General features: G+C 33.2%; 2 protein-coding genes and 1 pseudogene across 7 annotated transcripts; 1 reads left to right on the top strand and 2 right to left on the bottom strand.

Moving 5' to 3' along the window:
- Positions 1 to 1,100: 1,100 nt before the first annotated feature.
- On the bottom strand, positions 1,101 to 1,937 carry LOC146916207 (uncharacterized). Its single transcript, XM_085721574.1, has one exon. It carries the CDS (start codon positions 1,935 to 1,937, stop codon positions 1,101 to 1,103), a length of 837 nt encoding a protein of 278 aa, XP_085577700.1.
- Positions 1,938 to 3,937: 2,000 nt separating this feature from the next.
- Positions 3,938 to 11,398, top strand: LOC146916208 (cytochrome P450 736A117 pseudogene; annotated as a pseudogene). Of its 3 annotated transcripts, none has more exons than XR_015014928.1 (3): positions 3,938 to 4,089; positions 5,742 to 5,814; positions 7,362 to 11,398. The product of XR_015014928.1 is annotated as a cytochrome P450 736A117 pseudogene, transcript variant X3 (transcript). The 3 variants fall into 3 exon arrangements; XR_015014927.1 differs by having other exon boundaries at positions 4,087 to 4,202; XR_015014926.1 differs by having other exon boundaries at positions 4,087 to 4,175.
- Positions 11,399 to 12,900: 1,502 nt separating this feature from the next.
- On the bottom strand, positions 12,901 to 19,120 carry LOC146916209 (uncharacterized). Of its 3 annotated transcripts, none has more exons than XM_085718336.1 (4): positions 18,106 to 19,120; positions 13,755 to 13,910; positions 13,589 to 13,643; positions 12,901 to 13,170 (listed from the first exon to the last, which is right to left on the bottom strand). In XM_085718336.1, exons 1-3 carry the CDS (start codon positions 19,015 to 19,017, stop codon positions 13,590 to 13,592), a joined length of 1,122 nt encoding a protein of 373 aa, XP_085574462.1. In that variant the 5' UTR covers positions 19,018 to 19,120; the 3' UTR covers positions 12,901 to 13,170; position 13,589. The 3 variants fall into 3 exon arrangements, with proteins under 3 accessions (XP_085574462.1, XP_085574464.1, XP_085574465.1); XM_085718338.1 differs by having other exon boundaries at positions 12,901 to 13,176; XM_085718339.1 differs by lacking the exons at positions 12,901 to 13,170; positions 13,589 to 13,643 and having other exon boundaries at positions 13,877 to 13,910; positions 18,102 to 19,120.
- Positions 19,121 to 21,037: the final 1,917 nt, after the last annotated feature.

Consider the following 21,037-nt stretch of genomic DNA (forward strand, 5'->3'; position numbering starts at 1 on the left):
AATCACCTAGAAAAATCGAAGGTCCATGGAAACAACCTTGCAGATAATTAAGAGCTGCCCAAAGACGACGACAATCCATATACAAATTATGCACATAAATAGCAGCCACAATTTTTTTTCCCATGGAAAAGAATCTCCAAAGCTACACATTGATCGGAAATAAAAATAACAGTAGCGTCTAAATCATTTCCCCAAAGACCCCACAAATTAGGAATGTGAGGCGGACGATTATTTAAACAAAACTTAGTGACATTAATATTCCTCCAAAATAAATGGGGGACATTCTCAAAAGGATTCATAGGCTCAGCAATAAAAATAATATTAGGCTTGTGAGAGTCACAGAGGTTTTTAAGAGTAATGTGAGATTCCGGATTATCTATACCTCTGATATTCCAATATAAAATCTTCATTGAGGATTAGAAGGCAGCGGACCCCGGGAGCGGGTTTGATATCCTTTGTTCTTTTTACGGTTACTTTTGGACACAACAACCATAAAACCCTCATTATCATCATTGTTAGGAGCAGTCAGGGCCTATTGAATAATTTCCAAATCTTTAGTGATCACTGGACATATATGTGGAACAAAAGTTACAAAGGGGTGCTAATCCTTCACTTTGTCATTAGGTGTACAAGCTGCTGCAACTTCATCTAGATGGGTGTCAATTTCCAATGTCATGTTCAAATTCTCTTGGTGCTGAATTTCGGCCACAATAGGTGTAGTTTCATCATGCACTTCAGCCATAACTTCTTGCAGCACCGGTTCAATAGAAAGTCTCTCGACGGTGGGGTGAATGATTTCGTCGGTCACATTTTCCAAAGCCAAACTATAAGTGAAAGTGGATTTATCATGTTGCTCTAAACTGCCTGCCTCAATAGGAATTGCCTCTGGAACTATGTCAGTCTGCACTCTTTTCGTGTCAACAGTAGTTGCATTAGATGTGGGGGGAAACATGGGAATCAATCATATGCTCCGCTCCATTATCTGTTATCGCAATAGCAGAAGGTACAACAGGTTTTGCAAAGGCCAGAAAAGACCCTATGCCAAAGGGATTTCCAGTTGGTTGCCACTTCTTAGTCTGCACCTTCTGATGTGTTATAATTTACTTAGCCTTGATTAGCGGTTTCGGAACGTTATTGTTGTCCTTCTTCACAGATTTTTCAAGATGCAACCAACAACAGTTTGCTACCGAATGGCCAATCATCTGACAATGTGAGAAAAAATCAGGAAGCCACTTATACTCCACTTCGACCGGGAATGCAAAACTCCCCCTTTCAACCATAATTTCATAGAATAATCGGCGCGAAAAGTCTACGTCCACCAATATCCGTGCATAATGGTCAAATGAGCGTTTCTTAGTTGCGGCATCAATAATTAGAGGAGTGCCAATCGCACCAAAAATTTCCATAAGTGTCCTCTTTAACCAGTATTCTTGTGGCAAATCTAATAGGCATATCCAAACCTGAGCATAAGTGAGACGCTGAGCATATTTATTAAAATCCTTGGACCAACGGGAAAACCGTAAGAGACCCGGTTTCAAGTTGACAGTCCCCAAAGCGAGGGATGTGCGCAAGTCGTCGGAGGAGGAAAAAGAAAACTCATAGAAACCACGACCTAAGGAAATCATTTCCCACGAACCTTTAGTCTTCCATAATTTTGAAATCCTTGCTATTATTTCCTTGGTGGAATACGACTTATCGCCCTTGTTCAAAAACAACCGACCGTGCATGTTGTGTCTGCATTTTTCCAAACCCTTGATGTAAACATCCTCGGTGATGCATATTGAGAGATTGTCCCCTCGAATCGTCGGGAGAGGCAACGGAACATTATCTGCCATGGTGACAGGAGATAACACCTGTGCGAATGATTGTTGTTGTTGCTGAGCAGTGGGAGGAACCGTAGCATCTGAAACACAAGGCCATGGGCAGGTAAACCCCATGGCCGCAAAACAGTTGCCGATAGACCCCAATCAGAATTCTGCAGCAGAAACCATGTTTGTGTCCACGAGAATGCGAAAGAAGGAGGAAATCGTGAACCAGCCATTATAACACCACGAAAGCAGTGTAATCACGGCTGCAATTTCCCCCAATTGCCCAAACTCAATCGTATAACAAGCAGTTGATGAAACTGATACAAAATCATGAAGAAGAAAATCCAAAATCGCAAAGGAAACAGTGCAGATCAGCTAATCAGGCCAGGAACCCTAGGAGGGGAAACCCCCGGTCATTTTAGTTTCTTCAAATTTGATGAAAATAACACATCAAGATCCATTTTCAAAATGAGGGTATAATAAGAAGAAAATGTGTAAAAATACACTTCGTTGTTTTGATGTTAATATTCCAAAACGACATTTAAAAAATAATGGACGGAGTAGTAAAAACTTCTAAGTAATTTGGACTTCTTATTATTACATAAACAAATTGTTGATAAGAATTATTTAATATCTCATGTTGCCCCGTTAGAATTTTTTACTTTTTATTATCGTATCAAATAAATTGTTGATAGGAATTATTTAATATTTCGTGTTGCTCTGTTAGTTTTTTCTTGCGTTAAACTTTCGGGTCTTCGGAAAAAAAAAAGTCATTGTAATCCGAACATTTGGTTCGGAGGTATCTAAAGTCTAGCCAAGAATTATTTAATAAAGAATCAGACTGAGGTTCTCATGAATAATTCGTCGTTGGTGAAACTCATTAACCACTCGAGCCCAAACGATTGATTTGTTGCTCCATTATAATATAATAGATCCAAACATACTGATAAAAAAAAGGGAAATACAACTACTAATGTAATTACCTCTTAAACAACAATATGAAAATTTATGCATGATTTAGTTGTAAAAGATTGTCAACATTTTGAAGAAATTTTTGTTGAGTCTTATTAATAGTCTTTGAAAATGATACAACAATAGGAAATTGTTTACGTTAAATTGGGAAAGAAATTATAGGATAATATGGAGTCAAAGGAAATCTCAGATATAAACATTTTGTCTAATATTTTTTTCTTCTGATATGACATTTTCCTCAAACTCTTAATTCCCCATTTGGGTAAATGTAAAGCGTGTTTGCACAATCCGGATCGTTGTTCAATATTTCTGAACAACCTTATTGGAAAACCAATATTCATATTTAACTCATGGCTCTCGGCTATAAAATATGGAATTAAAGTTGAGTTTTTTTTTTTTTGGTAGTGAATTAAAGTTAAGTTAAAAATATAGAAAATTTAGGTTCAATTGATTGAAATAGATATAAAATTACAATATTAACTCTATTTTTGGCTCCAAAACTTATTAACAAGACTTAAAAAAGTTGATATGTATCTATATTATATATAAATAAAATAACATGTTTTGACTCTTTTGGACTGCATTATTCTCTTTTCAAAACTACCCTCAACTTTCAGTACAAATAGCATATATAACAAATAAATAATAGTAAATTCAAATATTAAAATAAAAGTGTAATAAACACGATATGGGTATATATGTGCCCAATTTTTTCCTTTATCATTTAAAAAGTGTAACAAACTAGATGAGTATATTTATATTTACTTTTTCATTATCCCAATTATACCAAAAAAAACTTTTTCTATAATAAAAATCGTTGTTGGTATCATTAAAAAAAAGAATTTAAATTAAATTTTTTTTGTTATATTGTTGGTGTCATTGAAATAGATAATCATAGTTAAGTTCATTTGTTATAACTTGAAAACAACAAACATTCATATTTTTAATTTTAATCAAAATCAAAATTTCATAATAAAAGACAATTTATAATTTTACATGTTACTAACACAATAAAAAAGCGAATAGAGCTCCCTCAAAAAAAAAAAAAAAAAGCGAATAGAGCACATTTCTTTTCGCTAGTCTATATAATTTTTTTTTATATAAAATATCTATTATTATAAAATGAAGTGAACTTTCGTAATATGGATAAACAAAAGGGGTAGAATTGGAAACAAAAACATTAAACGAACAAGAATTTTCGATTCTTACAAAACGCGCTTTTGCAACTATTTGACTTATGCAGAATCAACTTTAACACCACAAAAAATCCATTTTCCGTTTCAGTTTCAATTTCAATTTCAATTTCAAGGTATAACAATAACTCTTTTTCATTTTCTCATTCCTTTTTCTCTTCTTAGTTTTTCCCGAGAAAATTGATTTTCATTTTCCTTTTGGGTTTGTTTTCTACGAATTCGTTTTAGGGTTTGTTTGTTTGTTCTTTTGAATGATTTACTATCTATGAAGTTTTTGGATTTTTATTCTGCGGTGAATTTAATTCTTTTTTTTCTTCATTTGAGAAATGTATTTAATTGTTATGGTTTTGAATTTGAATATTTTGTTTTGTGTTTTGCAATTGGAATTGGAATTAGGGTTGAATTTTAAGATGTTTTGTTTTTTTTTCCCAAATATTCTGTATGATGAATAATGAACTAGCTTTATATTTATTTATTTATGATTATGATAGATTTTTTTCTTCCATGTGAAATTGAGTGAGCACATATATTCCTCGGATTAGGTGTTTCCTGGTGTCGGATACGTATCGAGTACGACATTGACACGACACCAACACATATAATTATATTGAATTATGTTATTTTCTAAAATTATTATCGGTGTCAACGTGTCTCTATCGTGTTCGTGTCTGAGTCGGTGCTTCATAATATATGTAACAAGGTTTAGGGTTTGAGTTTGACTGTTTTTTCTTATTGGCAAAAACCTTTAGGAATTTATTAACAAAATAGTTTGATTGTTAAATGCCTCAGTTAGTTGTTAATTTTTTGGGCCGAGTCTATTAATTTGATATTTGGACACTCTAGGTTCGACCTGGTGCTCACAGGTTCGATTCACGGCAGTGTCCAAAAATATTTGTCTAGGTGTAGCTACATACTGCGAAGATGATTAGTCCTTGGTTGAAAGATTTGGGATACAGTGGGTCTTGGATAATAAGAGTACTTAGAAAGTAGAAACATATGTTAGAGTTGGATGTTTAGAATTTGCGATGTCTGTAGTGGCAGAATATTATGGCTTAATGAGAATCTTGAGTTTCTAATCTATGTGGATGCTGTGGTGTTTAAAATTTGTTGAATTGTCCACCGAAGCATATTCCTTTAATTTTTATGGATGTGAGTGTAAGAGTATAAAAACCATTGCAAGTTGAAAACAAAGACACGGTAAACAGTTGGGCTTGGAACAGACGCCTCATGACCCCGTTAACTTCCTGTTTTGGAGCTCATTTTCCTTCTTTACATATAACAATACAGCATTCTAATTTTCTTCTATTATTCTGTTGAAAATCGTAGCTGGCGGTACATTAGTATGTGATCTTTTTGTTATGTTTGTACCCACTCAACTTTGTTTCTCCCGAATAAGTATGAACATGAGTTAAGAAGACATTCTATTTTATTTAGATTCTTATTTTGCATGTGTTAATGAGTTGGAGAAAGACATGGTTTTTGATAGAACACTATGGTGTCGTTTGATTCATGTGGCCGATCCCACTTAGTGAGAGAAGGCTTGGTTGTTGTTATTTTGCATGTGGTTTCCCTTTGCTTCTTTCATCAAATACTTTTTTATTTCACACTCTCAATTTATTATATGTTCCTTGTTGCTCTGGCGTTCTCTAAATTGTGTGGCAGTGATTTTTACATTTTACAACTTTTCTCTGTTTCTCTATTGTTTTCTATTTATCCTTTGCGTTCTTGAATCTTGAGAACTTACTGCAAAAACTTATGGTTTTCTCAGGTTGATCAAGCCATTTGAGGATTTCTTTGCATACTTTTGGTGTTTGAAGAGCTAATCTGTCTACCAAAATGAAGTAATGCATACAAACTTCTTTCGTTTATTTGTTTGCTTATTTTATTATAAACCGGGAGAGTGAAAGTTGAATGGCCAGCTCATTACATATTGTGTATTATAATGAGGGAAACTTAGGAATCTGTATGATTTGCATAAGAAACAAATTAGCATGAACATGGATGGAAAAAAAGCTCAAAATTTATCACTAACGTTGTACACCATAATATAAAACCTCTACTAGACCTTACCTTCATTTTTTACTGAAGCATTTCTGAGTTGGATTGATACAACATTCTGAGTTCGGCAGTTAAACTTTCGCATAGCCCATGTTATTTTTCTATGTAGTTCAAGGTAGCCCAATACAAAGTAATAGTATTAGTCCTAGCACCTCTATGACACACAGTCCTGCATAAACACTCCTATACCGTGAACTTGATGTGGGAAGCCAGTTTTCACACACGTCACAATCCATTATGCTTCATTTCTTCTTGAGTTTAAATATTAAGCACAAACACTTTTAGAGCACCTAGTTCTCACATTGGATTTCATAATAGGGCAATTGGTTCTTTGTAGAAATTGGATAATCGATTAACAATAAGGTTTAGACAAGAAGTCAAGGCATTTAAAGTTCAAATACTAATTCAAAATACTAGGAAGAGTAATTGGGTTCAAATTATTTAGGTAGTAAATGCAAATCAAAGGAGCAATGGTGAAAAAACTCTTGACCACTTGATTATAGAGGCTAGGATACTATGTTAAGGACTAACTGTACTAAAGGCTTAGGCAATCTAGTGGAGATTTATAATTGGTTATATATATCCGATAAATTGGTACCAAAAGTGTGATCTGATATTGAGAGCCTCTGAAGGGATAACTGATAAATGCTGCCAAAAAATACATGCGGTTGTCATCACCGCCAATGTTACATCTGACCAGAGTAGATAAGAGAAAGTAAATCCTGCGAGAGTTAGTAAGCATATCTAGATCACCCTCTTTCCTGTTTTCTGCCCTCCAAAGAGCACTAACTAACCAAATAACTCCCTTTTAGTCCAAAGGAAAATTCATGATAACTACCTCATAGATTATTACTTGCTCAACAAGAAGCCTATACGAAGGCAACACCTAAAGGGGATGGTAACATTTTGTATTGAACTGACATCAAATTAAAGAAAAAAAAGGAGTAGTGTCTGTTTAACGAAAGCACATGCTGATTGAAAGATGAAAATGGAGAATGATCAATGGAACTTCTGCTCTTTTTTTGTGGTTGGACCATATACTATACTATAGAAACATTCAAAATGGTGTTTTTTTTTTTTTTTTTTTTTTGAGAAATCTCAGCAACCAAACCTGTGACGCAGAATTTTTCCGAGCCTGAGAGTCCATAGTCCATATCATTCTATAATTATGTAAAAAGATTGTTTAAACTTCATGTTTTCATTAATTATGCATGTTTGAATATGTATTTTAAAAGGATTTATGTGATCTTTTCATTTTATTAATGTCCTGCTTTTCACTCGTCAGTTTGTTTTTAATAAAATGAATCTCACATTTGGTATCACATTGTAGGGGACGTGTAAGGTGGGATGAGGCTAACATTGGAGAAATTGAGGCAAACAAACCTGTGAGGCAGAAAATTACTGAGCCTAAGACTCCATATCATCCTATGATTGATGACGACTGTATGTAAAGAACATAACGTAAACTTCATGTTTCCATTACTTTAGATTCATGCATGAGTATGGCTATATATACAAATAATAGTATGATATACTCCCTCCGTTTCAAAATGAGTGTCGCTTTATCATATTAAGATCAGACGATCAATATTTTTAATTTCTACTAATTAATTAAAAATAGAAAATCAAACGTAAACAAATTTATTATGATCTAACGATTTTGATTAGCATATCCGAACCATATGTAGCTTTGACATCTTACTATTTGAAACTTAAATTATAATACTTTTATTATTTGGTTGATTGAGTTTTTATTTGTTTTAGCAACTTTCTTATTCTATATTTGAGTGTCTTTTCGTTTTCTTTTTTATTTTCCACTCTAGTATTTTTCTAATATTTTTTTTGAATAATTATATTTTTCTAATTAACAAGTCACAAAACTATTATTATTTTTTATTTATTTTGCTCAAAAACTTATTATTTTTCCCCTAAAAAAACTTATTATTTATTCCTCAAATTTTGTTATTATTTTTATAAATTAATTAGTTTGTAGTTAGGAATCCAACATATAACTAACAAACAATTCCAAAACACTAACAAAGCCTCTCATGAAAAGAAGTCACAACAAAGTCTCTTACGAATTTTATTATTTGATTGATTGAGTTTTTCTTTGTTTTAGCAACTTTCTTATTCTATATTTGAGTGTCTTTTCGTTTTCTTTTTTATTTTCCACTCTAGTATTTTTCTAATATTTTTTTTGAATAATTATATTTTTCTAATTAACAAGTCACAAAACTATTATTATTTTTTATTTATTTTGCTCAAAAACTTATTATTTTTCCCCTAAAAAAACTTATTATTTATTCCTCAAATTTTGTTATTATTTTTATAAATTAATTAGTTTGTAGTTAGGAATCCAACATATAACTAACAAACAATTCCAAAACACTAACAAAGCCTCTCATGAAAAGAAGTCACAACAAAGTCTCTTACGAATTTTATTATTTGATTGATTGAGTTTTTCTTTGTTTTAGCAACTTTCTTATTCTATATTTGAGTGTCTTTTCGTTTTCTTTTTTATTTTCCACTCTAGTATTTTTCTAATATTTTTTTTGAATAATTATATTTTTCTAATTAACAAGTCACAAAACTATTATTATTTTTTATTTATTTTGCTCAAAAACTTATTATTTTTCCCCTAAAAAAACTTATTATTTATTCCTCAAATTTTGTTATTATTTTTATAAATTAATTAGTTTGTAGTTAGGAATCCAACATATAACTAACAAACAATTCCAAAACACTAACAAAGCCTCTCATGAAAAGAAGTCACAACAAAGTCTCTTACGAATTTTATTATTTGATTGATTGAGTTTTTCTTTGTTTTAGCAACTTTCTTATTCTATATTTGAGTGTCTTTTCGTTTTCTTTTTTATTTTCCACTCTAGTATTTTTCTAATATTTTTTTTGAATAATTATATTTTTCTAATTAACAAGTCACAAAACTATTATTATTTTTTATTTATTTTGCTCAAAAACTTATTATTTTTCCCCTAAAAAAACTTATTATTTATTCCTCAAATTTTGTTATTATTTTTATAAATTAATTAGTTTGTAGTTAGGAATCCAACATATAACTAACAAACAATTCCAAAACACTAACAAAGCCTCTCATGAAAAGAAGTCACAACAAAGTCTCTTACGAATTTTATTATTTGATTGATTGAGTTTTTCTTTGTTTTAGCAACTTTCTTATTCTATATTTGAGTGTCTTTTCGTTTTCTTTTTTATTTTCCACTCTAGTATTTTTCTAATATTTTTTTTGAATAATTATATTTTTCTAATTAACAAGTCACAAAACTATTATTATTTTTTATTTATTTTGCTCAAAAACTTATTATTTTTCCCCTAAAAAAACTTATTATTTATTCCTCAAATTTTGTTATTATTTTTATAAATTAATTAGTTTGTAGTTAGGAATCCAACATATAACTAACAAACAATTCCAAAACACTAACAAAGCCTCTCATGAAAAGAAGTCACAACAAAGTCTCTTACGAATTTTATTATTTGATTGATTGAGTTTTTCTTTGTTTTAGCAACTTTCTTATTCTATATTTGAGTGTCTTTTCGTTTTCTTTTTTATTTTCCACTCTAGTATTTTTCTAATATTTTTTTTGAATAATTATATTTTTCTAATTAACAAGTCACAAAACTATTATTATTTTTTATTTATTTTGCTCAAAAACTTATTATTTTTCCCCTAAAAAAACTTATCATTTATTCCTCAAATTTTGTTATTATTTTTATAAATTAATTAGTTTGTAGTTAGGAATCCAACACTAACAAACAATTCCAAAACACTAACAAAGCCTCTCATGAAAAGAAGTCACAACAAAGTCTCTTACGAATAGAAGCCACAACTATCATGAAAAGAAGTTTTATATTGATTTTTTTTTTTTTGTGGTAGCCGGGGTTTGAACCCTAAACCTTGCATATGCATTGTCCAAACCAACTGAGCCACGCTCACGAGGACAGTTTTATATTGATTTTATCAAAACATACAATTCTTCGTATATTAACCTGTTTTAAATTGCTAAAAAAACCTGTTTTAAAAAATAAATAAATAAATAAATATCTACAAGGTGAATTATGTTTTTTTTTTGAGAGAGGTGAATTATGTTATACTCCCATAATTAATGTTTTTTAAAATCTCATTAATGATCTTTCAAAAAAAAAATCTAATTAATGTTAGAGCTTATGCGTTCACCTTCTATATACATGCCATTTGTGATTTGAGAAAAGATATTTGAACAATCATTTTTTGAAAACTTTTGTTAGTTATATTTTAAACTATATATGATTTAACATGTTTACAAGAAATAAAATTTATGCTGATAATGTAATTAGAGATTGTTGAATTTTTTTTTTTCTTTAGGACATGTTTGGTGCGGGTACAGATACCACACTTGCAGTCTTAGAATGGGCAATGACAGAACTCTTAAGACACCCAAATGTAATGCAAAAACTACAGCATGAAGTGAGAAATGTAGTCAACCAAAACACTCACATAACTGAGCAAGATTTAAACAAAATGGATTACTTAAAAGCAGTAATCAAAGAAACTCTTAGATTACACCCACCATCACCTTTATTAATTCCAAGGGAATCAATGCAAGACACCAAAATTATGGGCTATGACATTTCAGCTGGAACACAAGTAATAGTTAATGGATATGCAATTTCAACTGATTCTTGTTATTGGGATCAACCACTAGAATTTCAACCAGAGAGATTCTTGAAATGTGAAATTGATATTAAAGGACATGATTTTGATTTGATTCCTTTTGGTGCTGGTAGGAGGGGATGTCCTGGAATAAGTTTTGCTATGGTTGTTAATGAGTTGGTTTTAGCTAATCTTGTTCATCAATTTGATTGGTCATTGCCTAGTGGAGTGGAGAGGGATCAAAGTTTGGACATGTCTGAAACTACTGGGTTAACTATTCATAGAAAATTTCATCTTTTGGCTGTTGCATCTCCACATATATAAGAAAGAAGTGATATACTTCAGAAATATTGTTGCTATTTGAAGTGTTTCGGGCTATGAAGCACAAACACTCATCGGATTAGGCGTGTCTTGGTGTTGGACATGTGTCGTATCCGACACCAACACATATAATTACACTGAATTATGTAAATTTATCAAATTATTAGTGATGACATGTTAGTGTCTGTGTCGTGTCTAGTTTTTGTATCCGTGCATCATAAGTTTCGAGAAAGGCCACTCTATATAAGAAGCTTCTAGAAACATCGCATATAGCCTTGGTTAGAATTCGACACCAAATAGAAAATACTAATGTTAAGCAAGTATAATGTGGTGTGATGCAAAAAAAAAATATTAACTTCTATCTATTCTTCTTGAACAAATCATAAGTTTCGTTCTCTCTCTCTCTCTCTATTCAATAATATTAATCTTCTTCATCGTTCACTTAGTACATGGATTTTTTTGTTTTTTAATGTAAAAGTGTTTGGTTTTCACCCCAAACAAAGAATAAAGGCACTGAAAAGAAGATTTGCTTATTTTCTAATTACATATTATCAAGGGTTAATTCTATCAAACTTTCTTCACTATGAAACATTTTCCCTTATCTCTACTATGGTATCATGGGTTTCTATACAAATCCTCCCACAATCCAATTACAAACTCAAAATAGCACGAAATCATTATCGAGTTTAATGAGTTAAGCTTTTTCTCATTGAAGCAACAAAATGAAGACAACATCAAAGGTTACAAACTTAAGGATTAGGTGCTTACTCCTCTCACTATGTTGGACCTATCAACCTGGCATATTATGGACAGTAGTAGGATTCATTGCCCTTTACATGTGAAGCCCGGATACGAGATACGATACGGATACGATACTGCACCGATACGCCGATACGGAAAAATTTCAAAAATCAAGATACGATACGGCTGGGATACGTTAATAAAAAAAATTATACAATTAAATGTACAATATAAGTATAACCATTTTTTTAATATGCAAATATATTAACAAACACAATAAACCAGGCTCGTAACACATTAACATAAATATAAATAATATTGACGATTAAGAGAGTGGTCATTAGTCAATTACATACGCAATATATACCAAAGTCGTCCGATACCAAGACTTCGACGGTGGCCAAAGTGGACGGCGACCACTTTGGAAGAAAAAGTTGAAACCCTAATTTCTTAGAAAGGGAAAGATGCAATTGTTTGTGTGGTGTGGTGTGGGTCGTACTGGCACCAAAGAAAGATAAAGGAAATGTATATATATTATAGTAATATAATGTTTTTATTCTTATTTTTTTTTTAAAAAAAACAGAAATCAAAATAATATAAAAAACACAAGTATCCGTGTGTATCGGGACGTATCGGAAAGTATCGGATAATTAATTTTTTAAAAAATAAAATTTAATATTTGGATACTCTCCGGATACGTATCGGGAAGTATCGGGCAGGTATCGGTGCAGGATACGCAGGGGATGCGGTACGTCATCCATTTTGAAGTATCGGGGCTTCACAGCCCTTTACATGTCTTATTTTTTCTAGGTGTTAATCACGATACTTATACAAGTGGTTAGCTGCATTCATCTCTAGAAAGGTAAAACTGGTATTATAAATTGATAAACTCACTATTCTGATCAATTCCTTGTAAAAATCGACCCCTAATAAAATAAAAATGCAAAATGTCTTAAAAGTGCAAACTTCTATTTAAATTATAAATAACATCCACAAAGAAAAAAATAGTTATCATTGTAACTAACAAAAAATATCTACATAAAAATTTCTTAGTGTTTGGTCACTTACGGCAATGTAGTTGAACCACGATGTTGAAGTTGAACCATTAGCAATTAGAAAATAAGAAAATAAGAAAAAAATATGATGTGAACGGTTATTAATTGTCGTTAGATGTATTTTGGGTCATTTTAGATGTTTGTAAGCAATTATTAGGTGCCTAAAGAGCAATTGTCAACAAAAGATTGAGCGAGGGTCATTGGACCTACACATATAATAAAATTATTTTTTGACGCTTCAGTATTTGGAGGCATAGCTATGTAGAGATGGTTACACCCCCAAAGGACGGCCATGCTCCTTGTGCATGCTACTCAACTGGTTCATCTTCCCCAACAACTTTCTCCTTAGTCTCACCCTGCATCTTGAAACAATTGGGAACTTTAGTTATTTTAAGGTACAAGTTTATTGGTGGCTTTAGGACTTAACAAGACCAAGACATTGGATTTGGCATGGATAAAAGGAATAAATTTTTTCTTAAAAATTCAGTCATCAACTTACAACATCAAAGCAAGAATTTTTTGAGCTTATTTTTGAGCTTATGCAATATAGCTTATGCAAATAAACAAGCTTCTATGATTCATAAGCTTGTCAAGGTAGTTTATGAAAAAACATCTTATGAAGTTACAATTTTCGTTAGTGAAAACTTATGAATCAACATAAAAGTTTATTTATTTGCATAAACAACTTTTCATAAGCTCAAAAATAAGCTAATCCAAACGGGCCCTATGTTTCTTTTCAGCATTTTTAATTTGAGAAAGATAATAAAGTCTCACCTCATCGAGCTTCCCCTCCTCTGTTTTCATCAATATCACCTTCCTTGGTAGAACACTGTAAACAAAACAATCAAAACAGGTTAAAAACAGTTATAGCACTGCGAGTCTACTTCTAGCATTTCTAAAAGGTAAAAAAAAATAATAAATTAACTTTTAAAAATCTAACCTCAGCAATACTCTGATCAACCCCTTTTGCATGCTCCTCAACAGGATCCTTAGCGTGCTCCAAAGACACAGCTATATCTTCTGTTTCACAGGGACCATCCTTTCCATCATCATCATCAGCAGCAGCAGCAGCAGCAACACTTTCCTTAGGCTCACCCTGCAATGTTTCAAACTCCTCAGCAAATCAAATTCATTTATTACTCAAACATGCTGTATTACTTTTGTCGCCAAAAGTATATGTACCAACTCCCAATTTACTAACTCCCTTCGGAGACTAATTTCTATATGAAATTGGCTCTTGTATAGTGAGAGTGCATCTTAGGGGATAATGTAAGAGGCTAAAAGTTGACTGAAATGTGGAGAGGAATTTCTGAATATGAACAGAATGATACTTATATAAAGGATGGATACAAATTACCAGACGAGAAACCAAAAACAAGCATTATTTCCTAAGATACAAGTTATATAGGAAATCAATCAGTCACATGAAAATATATTGTGACGCTACTAGGAAAACCGAACATTAGTTATTTTCTAGTATCAACACCCCCTCAAGTTGGAATGCAGAAATCACAAGCATCCATCTTGTAACAGAAAGCAGACATCCTTGGTCCCCAAAGAGCTCTGGCGAACAAATCTGTTAAATGATATTTTGAATTGCAAAGGATGTATTACATATCTTTGGTGGAAGTAATTTTCTCACAAATAAAACGACAATAGAACTCTATATGCTTGGTTCAATCGTGAAATACTAGATTAGATGCTATAGAGAAAGTCACCTGCTTATCACAGATTAATCTCGCAATCTTAACCTCAAATTTTAACCCTTCAGTGCATTGTTTCAGCCTTATGAGTTCACATGTAGCGAGAGCCATAGCCTAATATTATGTCCATCACTTGACCTTACAACCAAATATTGTTTTTTACCTATCCATGAAACAAGGACTTCCTCCCATAGAAAACAACATCCTGAGGTGGATCCTCTATCACAAGAAGATACTGCCAAATTTGCATTAAAATAGGGAACAATCCTTGTGCCTAAATTTCTCAAACACCAATCCTACTTTTGGTTATCCTTTGATAAATCTTAATATTTTGACAATGGCAATCAAATGGTAAAAGATAGGAGAAATAGACCCACCATACTAACAACAAAAGAAATGTTCGGTGTAGTTAAGTTTTAGATTATTGAGTTTTCTACTAATCTCTCGTATCAGCATGAATCCGAGAATAATTCTCCATGGCAAGGAAGAAGTTTAACATCTTAATCCATTGGATTATCTACAAGTTCAAAGTTTAGCATTCCAAGTTCAAAGTCTTAATCCAATATAATCACTTATTGTTGTGACAATAATCATCTACATAAACCACAAGTTAAATACACACATTAGAAGAATATTCAGTAAAATACTAATTGATCCACTTCATTCTCTCTTAATCAATCCAAAAAGGGTGTTCATGGGTTATGGTCTTGCCCAATAATCCTGAAAATCCAACCAAAATAATTGGTTCAGTATATACTGTGCAAACCCCCACACTCGTTTGGTGCAGTGAACATATTTTCATTTTCAAACCTGTCAAATTGTGAACGCAACCCATCTAATAAGTTCCCTGTATTTCATTAACACACCATTGAGTCAGAGTTCGCGTGCATGAGCAGACCCTGGACCAAATTGCCCAATTTACAGTTTAATTTTCCTTTCCACCACTCTCCAACAGTCCATCTTCTTGTACTGTCAACCTCTATTGTCCACTGGCTACAACTACTGCCAGCGTCATCCATCTTCTTCCGGCATCTTCGTTCAACCACTTTAATTAGATTGGGGCATGTAGCACCGACACTATATTGAGGGCATGTCAAGTGTCTGACATGTGTTGGTGCCGAGCACAAACACGACAACGACACATGGCATTCCATTCAACCACTTCCATTTTCTTAAATTATTCCTGGTGTTCACGTGTCAGTGCTAGTATCATGTCTAGTGTCTGTGCTCCATAGGGACACAATGAATGATGGCGAGTGACAACCAGTGTTTCACATTCTTTTTTGTGATTTTACTTTCTAATTTGTTTTACCATCTATGTTTCTAAGATTCAAATCTTACATAATGACCTCAAAGTGTCTGCGTTCCAATTCCAAAAAATTTAGTGTTGTTGTTTGTTTTTAATAACCTTATTATGGAGTTGGTTGAGTTAATTTTTTTATACCAAATAGTATATCTCAGTTGCAGTGTATCTTTATTCTCCCTATCCGTCTTATTTTTATTTTAGTTGCATCTGAACACAGTCTGTTCATCTTTTAAAGGAGATGATAAATTTGCTTCATTTCTATGTTGTTAATCCTAGATAGCGCTGTGTAGCACCGGCCCCCTAAAATGCTATAGGGTTATAGTGGATAGACGCTATTGCAAAGACTAAAAACCAGTGCACAATGTATACATAAATACTAAAGAATATAAAAATACACAAAATTAAGGAAACCGTCATACTTAATAATTGAAGAACCTATAGTACAGAGCAATAAAACTTAACATAACAAAACTGAACTAAACGTAGGAAGAAGAACAAAACGATTGTATGAGCAAGAACATATATTGAAGAACAGAACATTACCCTGACAACAGTTTTAAAAAAAAAAGATTTGAGGAATTTTGCCCCAAAATCCTAATAGCTGATGCGATAGCAGTTTGGGGCCCGCAACAAGCGCTGTTGCTAATGGCGGCTCGCAGGCTAAAGGCGTCGCACCAAACCCTACTATTGCTACGTATTCCGCTATAGCGCACTTTTGACAACATAGGTTCATTTGAAATTCAAAATCAAATTAATAATAAAAGCAAGTGATATCTTCACATTTCAATTTATTCAAGTTCAATTCAAATTAATGGCGAGTTCAATCATGCAAGGATTGCTCAAAATCTTGAATGATGCAACCATGTTGTTGTTGTTGTCCCACATAAGGGTTACTGTTGGCATAATTTTTTATTTTTTTTGAGTCAGCAAAGTATTATTAAAGCTTAGTCTGTACAAGACGCACAGAACTAGCAACAATGGGAAAACAATACGAAAATGGAGCTGTATATAAGCGAACACCGAAAACACCTCAAAACAACTATATTGCCACTACAAAGCCGCTTAACACAAGACAGCCACCCCCAAAACCAAACCTAACAGCCACTGCAAACACACAGCTGCAGGGAAAACAGACAGAAAGTCCGCAAGCCAGGCCACGTACCCCCAAAAACTGGAACAGCAAACGAGCTGCAGCAGCCACTCGAGCAATCCGAATCACCGAAGCCAAAGTTATGGAAATGCAATCCAGCGAAAACCATTTGAAATGCATGTACATAGCTTTGACTAACCTGTGCAAAAGCTAGCAAAAGGAACGAGACAAAAGTGCCGACCATACACGTAACGCCCCGGAAAAACACCAACAAACAGAACAGAAACAGAAGCCAAACACAGGTGACCTTAACAGGACAGAAAAGCAAAAACACTGCAAAACTAATCCCCTGCTACCCGCACCCAGAAACACACAGGACAGCAAATAAAAAGCAGAGTTAACCACAAACCTCTCTTCCAATAAAAGGGACACAGAGTTAACCGTGAAATCGCCACTCTCCCCCGGACGCCACACCCACTTATCCACCTCTTCACTCCCAACAAATGAATCAAGGAGCACCTGGAATTGATAAAAAATGCTTTCCTCCCAAACAAAAAACCTTCTCCTCCATGACCAATTCTACATCCATAAATCACCTTCTCTCACCCGCATATCCAACACATTTGCCTCCTTGTTTACCATTAAAGAGAATAAACAAGGAAACTGCTCACACAAAGGGGAATTTATAAACCAACAACCCTTCATAAAACGAGCCTCCACCATTTCTCACCAACATTTTATCCGAAAACCAGGGACTACTAATGTTGTTGACAGAAAATATTGACATACATTTTATCTAATATGTATCAAACACTACATTTATGTCATTTCATATCTATAAGCTACTTCAACTGCTAATTTTACCAAATACTACAAATTCAATAAGCTAGCTTATACGTTATCTGCTAAGCTAGTTTATTAGTTATATGTTATTTATGTCATTTCATATCTATAAGCTACTTCAACCGCTACTTTACCCTAAACTACAAATTCAATAAGCTAGCTTATTTGCTATCACCTATTAGTAAGCTTATAGGTCATCCTCTATAAGTTAACTTATCAACTATTCATGATTTTTTTACCAAACAGAGCCTTTATCTACTCTACAATTTAAAACCTTGCTAATAAATGAAACAAGAAAAAATATATAAATAAACACATTGGAATTGCAATGAAAATGATGATTACCTACCAGTGACTGAGCTGGGCCAAGAGGTTCCGCGTTCATGACAATCGTCGGAAGCCGATTAACATCCCAACCCAAAACCTTACACACTACCTCCCCAAAAGCCCTGTGAGCCACTTTAATCGCCGTCCTCAAAATCAATTTGGAATGTTGAACAAGACCCATACAATCCTTATACTTCTTGTTCTTATTATTCTTCTTATCAGCAGCACAAACCAAACACAAAAACTCTCCATTCTCAAAACACCTCTGGTAATACCATCTCAGTTCATTATCTTCCATGAAAACTTTAATGAAAAAATTCTCAAACTGCTTAAATCTATTACCATTACTGTCTTCGTTGTCGTCTTCATCTTCGTCTTCATAATCCTCTTCATCTTCATCATCATCATCGTCGTCATCATCGGAGCCAATAAGCAGAGAGTCTTTGAAAGCTTTACAGGCTTTGTTCTGCAAATGTAATGCAGAGAGTCTCTCAACCTCTTGAGGTTGAGGAGGAGGGTTTGATTTAGGGTTTGGTGTGGGCCAGCCTGTTTGAGGAGAGTTTCTTGAAACGGGGACCGGGACCGGCCAACCCGGTGAATCGGGTTTTGTAACATTGTTATTATCTGTGTTAACCCTCCGGTTCTCAGAGGAATTGTTATTATCTGTGTTAACCCTCCGGTTCTCAGAGGAAATGGGTCCGGGTTTTGTAACTTTCCTTTTGTTATTGTTATTTCTTTTCTTGAAAGTGGTGGAATTGACAGGAGGGAGGGATCTGGTGTGGGGAGGTGGAAAAGGATCATGATGAAGACGCCAATGAGGAAGAATAGGGTTTGATTGAGGAGGAGGAGGAGGAGGAGGGGGGCCTTGTTGCCAAAGGTAATGAAGATAGATTACTTCATCTCTTAGCTTCTGTTCGTCGTAAGAATTCTTCATTTTTGCTATGTTTTCTTCATTCGTTGCTCTAATTGCACTTCTTCTCAATTCATCAAAACCATATGCACCAAAAATAAAGGAAAGAAATTTTTTAATTTGAAGTCGGCTGTAACTGTACTGACCTCACTCTAAATGGAAGGGAATTGTCCACACAGTAACAACTACTGACCGTCTGATAAAAAAAAAATTCGTGACCGAGATTGTTTTATTTTTTTTTGTAGTATATGGGTTTGAACCCCGGACTTTGCATATTTTATGCATTGTCTAAACCAACTGAACTAAGCTCACTAAGACCGGTAACCGAGATTGTATACTGACTAAAAACTACGTGGAACAGTTAAAACAGGCGATTGTGAGTTTAGTTCAATTGGTTAGGACAATGCATAAAATATACAAATTCTGGGGTTCAAACCCCGACACTACCAACAAAAATATAAAGCAGGCAATCCAGATCCCAATGGAAGTAGGGTTTTTTTAATTTTCTCCCAATGGAAGTAGGGTTTTTTAATTTTCATTTAAGGACTCGACAACGTCGCTACTACTCTACTTGTTGTGAGATTATTACACTAACATATTTATTTTTAGGTAATAGTCAATTTATTCCTTAAATGTGTAACAAATAGACACAATAAATTTTCATTGTATCGAAATTTTAAAATAATTTTTAATTGTACATTATGCTTGTCAATGTACGTGTTTATTGTCGTATCAATTCATATAAATATTTACTTACTTTCATATCAATTTCCATATTAAAAGTGTTATCAACAATGAACGACTATTTTAAGTTAGAGACTATTTTGACTAACAAAATATACAATCATATACTATTTTAGAATTTTGATATATTAAAGAGAAGTGTGGCTACTCCTTACACATTCAAGAAGCAAAATGACTGTTAACCCATTAATTTTTCATTGGGTTATATTAAATAAAGAGAATACAAAAACATACATTTTAACACATATTTTTCAACACATTTTATTTAATTGGTTAAAATTTACATGTGTTCACCGAATCATGGAGTCCCGTATATATTTGGCAGGACCCATGAAAGTTTTAGTCAATCAAAAAAAATGTATGCTAAAATGTGTGTGTTGACTTTTTTTAGTTGATAAAAAATCCTTTATTTAATTAACCTCTTTTTCTTTTTCGTTCATTTGATTTTAATTTTTTTTTTTTACAAAAACAAAACGATATTCATTCATTCAAATTGAGAATACAAACATCGCTAAAAAAATATTTGGCCCCCTAACTTTATTTAAATATTTGGCTTAAGTGTACTTTGGCCCCTTAACTTTATCCATGTTGCGATTTTGACCCCCTATTAAAAAAATGGCATATTTAGTCTCCTATAAATTAGCTCCTTTGCAATTGTAGTCCTTTTCTTTATTTTTGGCCGAGTCAAAGTATATGTGGCGATTTACTAGGTTGAGTCAAACGCCGCATGTGTAATTTTAAAATAAAAAATATTCCACGTCACTAATTAATATTAAAAAGACAAATTAAAACTGCAAAAAATCATCAATATTCAACCCACACAAATGCCCAGGAAATCAATTATCTTCAACACACAAACCCATCAAAAGATGCAATTATCCTTCAATATTCAAGATAACATCAGCATACATCACGCCTAACAACAACAAACGTGTGCTTTTCTTCTCTCTCTCTCCCTCCCTCTCTCTCTCTCTCTCCCCCTCTCTCTCTTCACACATAACCAACAACAACAACAAAAACACGTTCACTTTCTTTCTATGCTTCTTATTTAACAACCTTGTCGTAGCTCGAAACTCAACGCGACCTTTTTTCTCTCTCTTTTTCTTTTTGATATTCCAAGGATGTGACGATCCATGTTTCAGATTAGACATTCTGAGAGGGAGTCAATTTGATATTGGTTGCAACGTGTTGGTGAAGTGGAAAACTATTCCAAATCCAGATATAAACCCTCACATATTCTTGAATTAAGATTGTAAAAGAGGGTCTCGTTGTTGCAGTAGGTTCTGGAAACTCTTGAAGA

This window comes from Medicago sativa, chromosome 6 (genome assembly GCF_051527215.1).
Source record: "Medicago sativa cultivar Bolivia chromosome 6, Bolivia_mono, whole genome shotgun sequence".
Taxonomy (NCBI): domain Eukaryota; kingdom Viridiplantae; phylum Streptophyta; class Magnoliopsida; order Fabales; family Fabaceae; genus Medicago; species Medicago sativa.

Excerpts from the sequence above, each read along its gene's own strand:
- LOC146916207 (XM_085721574.1), bottom strand. The coding sequence starts at position 1,937 with ATGGGGTTTACCTGCCCATGGCCTTGTGTTTCAGATGCTACGGTTCCT.
- LOC146916209 (XM_085718336.1), bottom strand. The coding sequence starts at position 19,017 with ATGAAGAATTCTTACGACGAACAGAAGCTAAGAGATGAAGTAATCTAT. Across the intron at positions 13,911-18,105 it reads TTGGCCCAGCTCAGTCACTG|GGTGAGCCTAAGGAAAGTGT; the intron begins GTAGGTAATCAT and ends GAAACATTGCAG. Across the intron at positions 13,644-13,754 it reads TTGATCAGAGTATTGCTGAG|TGTTCTACCAAGGAAGGTGA; the intron begins GTTAGATTTTTA and ends TTTTGTTTACAG.